The sequence below is a fragment of the Sceloporus undulatus genome, chromosome 3, assembly GCF_019175285.1.
Source record: "Sceloporus undulatus isolate JIND9_A2432 ecotype Alabama chromosome 3, SceUnd_v1.1, whole genome shotgun sequence".
Classification (NCBI taxonomy): Eukaryota; Metazoa; Chordata; class Lepidosauria; order Squamata; family Phrynosomatidae; genus Sceloporus; species Sceloporus undulatus.
Genome location: NC_056524.1, coordinates 204,770,075 through 204,773,906, shown reverse-complemented (window position 1 = coordinate 204,773,906; position 3,832 = coordinate 204,770,075). Strand labels below are relative to the sequence as shown.

The 3,832-nt window shown below is 44.6% G+C and overlaps 3 protein-coding genes across 8 annotated transcripts in view; all 3 read left to right on the top strand.

Moving 5' to 3' along the window:
• Nucleotides 1–3,832, top strand: part of PDCD4 (programmed cell death 4) — a 777,136-nt gene that overhangs the window by 115,314 nt on the left and 657,990 nt on the right. The window lies entirely within an intron of this gene.
• DUSP5 (dual specificity phosphatase 5) overlaps nt 1–3,832 on the top strand; it is a 428,280-nt gene that overhangs the window by 97,151 nt on the left and 327,297 nt on the right. The window lies entirely within an intron of this gene.
• MXI1 (MAX interactor 1, dimerization protein) overlaps nt 1,299–3,832 on the top strand; it is a 127,913-nt gene continuing 125,379 nt past the window's right edge. The window contains exon 1 of one of the 2 annotated variants that reach the window (XM_042456401.1): nt 1,299–1,683. In XM_042456401.1, coding sequence (XP_042312335.1) covers nt 1,407–1,683 — 277 coding nt within the window. In that variant the 5' untranslated portion in view covers nt 1,299–1,406. The remainder of the gene's footprint in view (nt 1,684–3,832) is intronic. The other variant, XM_042456400.1, reaches the window with a different exon arrangement.

Genomic DNA, 3,832 nt, shown 5'->3' with positions numbered 1-3,832 from the left:
CATGGCTCAATAATCTGGTTTGACCCCACTTTAACTGCCATGGTTTAATAATCCATTCTGACCCCTTTTCAACTATCATGGCTCAATAATCTGGTTTGACCCCACTTTAACTGCCATGGTTTAATGATCCATTCTGAACCCACTTGAACTGTCATGGCTCAGTAATCTGGTTTGACCCCGTTTCGACTATAATAGCTCAATAATCTGGTTTGACTCAGTTGAACTGACATGGCTCAATGCTATGGAATTCTGGGCTTTGTAGTTCTTTTGCAGTTTGCTCTGATGTCACAACCAACAACAATGCCCAGAATTCCATATCCTGGTGCCAGGGCAGTTCAAGTGGTGTCAACCTGGATTATTTCCACCATGTGGATGCCAACTAAAGGTCCAAAACACACTGCAGAAATAACCCCTTTCACTGCCCTGGCTTGGTGCTAGGGAATCCTGAGGATTGTAGTTTATTGTGGGCCTAGATCTCTCGGACAGAGAAGGCTCACAAAAGTACAGTTCCCAGAATTCCCTAGCATTGGGCCATGACAGTTCAAGTGGGGTCAAATCAGATTATTCCTGCAGTGTGCTTTGGATCCTAGAGAGAACGGGGAATCCCATAGCACTGAGCCATGGTGGTTCAAGTGGGGTCAACCCGGATTATTTCTGTAGTGTGGGTGCAGCCTATACAGTACCGCTATTTCCAAAACAGAAAGAGAAAGAGAGAGAGAATGGGGAATTCCATAGCAATGAGCCATGGCGGTTCAATTGGGGTCAACCTGGATTATGTTTGCTGTGTGGATGCAATATATGCCACTTTTTCCAAAACAGAAAGAGAAAGAGAAAGAGAAAGAGAAAGAGAGAGAGAATGGGGAATTCCATAGCACTGAGCCATGGCAGTTCTAGTGGGGTCAACCTGGATTATGTTTGCAGTGTGGATGCAATATATGCCACTTTTTCCAAACCAGAGAGAAATAGAGAGAATGTGGAATTCCATTGCACTTGAGCAAGGGTAGTTCAAGTAGGGTCAACCTGGATTATGTCTGCAGTGTGGATGCGCTTTAATAGACAGAGGGAGAGAATGGGGAATTCCATAACAGCGAGCCATGATGGTTCAAGTAGGGTCAACCTGGATTATTTCTGCAGTGTGGATGCAGTGTATGCCACTTTTTCCAAAACAGAGAGAGAGAGAGAGAGAGAGAGAGAGAGAGAGAGAACGGGGAAAAGAACGAGCACTAGGACCTGTCAGGAGTCTTTGAATCCAGAAGTCCCTTGATTCATTCAATCTCTCCTAGACATATATACACTGAGAGAGAGAAAGAGAGGGAGAGGGAAACACACAGACAAACTGCAACAAGAGGAGGAAAGTCAGCCAAAAGGGCTTTGACAAATCTCAAAGTTTTCCATTTGGAGGAGCCATGGGGAAACGTGGCAGGCCGAGGAAGGAGCTGCGAGGTGGGGATGATGGGCTGGAGGGTGCCCTAGGGCAAGGCCAGCAGCACCCTCAGGGGCTGGCATTGGCAGAGCAGATGCCCAGGTGCCCACTGAGTGACATTTTCAACACCAGCGCCGCCGAGGAAGAGGAGGAGGACGAGGAGGACTCCATGGAGAAGAAGATCAACACTTTCCTGCAGAATGTGCAGATTTTGCTGGAAGCTGCCAGCTACCTGGAGCAAATCGAGAAGGAAAACAAAAGTAAGTGGAGTTTGGCTTTGGCTTTTGCCTGCTGCTGCTGCTGCTGCTCCTGCAAGAAGAAAGAAAGAAAGAAAAGGAAAATAAACAAAAGCAGAAATAATAATAATGATAATAATAATAATTTTTTTTCTTACCCACCTCTCCTTACCCACAACATGGTTAAAACACACTGTGAAATAGATCAAGGCCCAGGCATGTGCGGATGACAACAGAGGAAACATAATAATAAGGATTATATTAATAATACTAATGGAAACAATGTTGATGAAGATGCAACAAGACAGAGCCAGGCCAAGTCTGTTGCCAGATCAGACTTAAATAAACTGGGGCTTAGTTTTCAGCCACCAAAAACTAAAATAAAATAAAAAATAAAGAGGGGGAAAATACCTTTCCAAAAAAGAAATGCAGATCCCAGTGATGTTGTTGGGGGAGCCCTTGAGGGAAAACATTGCCTTTTTGCTGGAGCTGAAGCAAACAAAAACACCTTTCTCCTTCTCCTTCCTCTTCCTTGTTCTTTCTCAAGTAACAAGGTCTTTTGGGTGGGTTTTAATGCCCCTTTTTCTTTCCTTTTTCCTCTTGAAAAAAAATATATAGATAGATATTCCCCTCTGGAAATTTCAGATCCCCTTCCAATGAGTCCAAAGCAGAAGGGGAGGAAAATAAAAAGAGGAATATAGAGGGGGGGAAAGGGGGGGGAAGAGACTGAGCAAAGTAGGAGATCCTGCAGGAAAGGGAGAAGGGATGGGGGAGAAAAATAATAATGCAATACCAACTTTTGGAAAGGGAAAATGAGAAAAATCAACTTGAAATGTTTTGTTTTTAAAAAGAGGAGAGGAAAAAAGCAGGCTTGTTTATGTGTTGAACCTCTGGCTTCCTCCTCTTCCCCTCTTCCCCTGCAAGGCTGAGAGAAAGAGAAAGAGCAAACCCCAGCTGGATACTAAGTGCAAGGAACAAAAGGGAAGGGTGGGAGATATACCGGTATGATCCCCCTCTTTGTGTGTGTTGTGTGTGTGGACCCCCTGCCCTTCCCCCGTCCCTTTTCCTGGCTCTGGTTGCAGTCAGCAGAAAAGCCTAGTAGTTCCCCCCCCCCCCCCCGCTGCCCCCCCCTGCTTTCTTTGCCCCCCTTGGCCCCCCCCCTGAGAACAATAACAAGCCGCCAGTTGGGAGCTCTAGTTTCAAAGCACAAGGGCCAGGGAGGGCTAGAGGAGGGAGGCAGCTGGGCATCGCCTCAGACCTTGCAGGGGGGGCTTGTTTGTCTGTTTGTTTTAATTTAATTTTAATATATTTGTTAACTTTTTTACCATCTCATTTGTCCTTTGATCCTTTGCCTGCTTCATGTTTTGGTCCATCGGGTTTTTAAAAAGGAAAGAGAGAGAGGGAAAGAGAGAGGAATATATAGAGACAGGGGGATGAGAGAGAGAAATACAGTACATATATAGAGAGGGGAGAATACAGAGAGAGAGAGATGAAGAGAGAAATAGAGAGAGGGGTGTATATATATATATATAGAGAGAGAGGGGGGAATATATATTAGAGAGAAGGGGGAAGAGAGAGAAAGAGAGAGGAATATATATATATATATATATATATCCTCTTTTTTTAAACCCAAGGAACCAAAACATGAAGCAGGCAAAGAGTCAAAGAGAAGTTGGATTATAAAACATAAAAATAAAATTAAAACAAAGCTATATATATATATATATATATATACACACACACACACACACACGGCTCCAGTTTCTGTCCTGCCTGCCCCCATCCCCAGTGTAAATTTCCATTGCAGTTCAACTCCCTTTGCCTTTGTTGATTGCACTCTCCAGAGCAGCCTTTCTTCTTTCTTTCTTTCCTAATGAAAGGCTGGCTTTGGGTATTGTTTCCAGGAGAGGGCTAGGGTCCTCTGGGGTGAAGATTTCATGAAGCAATCTCTCCTGTCCTCTCCCCCCCCCCCCCCCTTCTTCTCCCTAACCTGGTTCCCTAAGTACAATAACATCCCAACCAAAATGCATGAAATACACAATGCCAGCTTTTAAAGCTCCACGGCTTCTTCTTTGCCAGGCTTCTTTGTGCAACACAAATGCACCAAATACATGATGCAAGCTTTCGAAGCTCCACCAGCTTCTTCATCAGGTTTATTTGGGCAACCAAAACA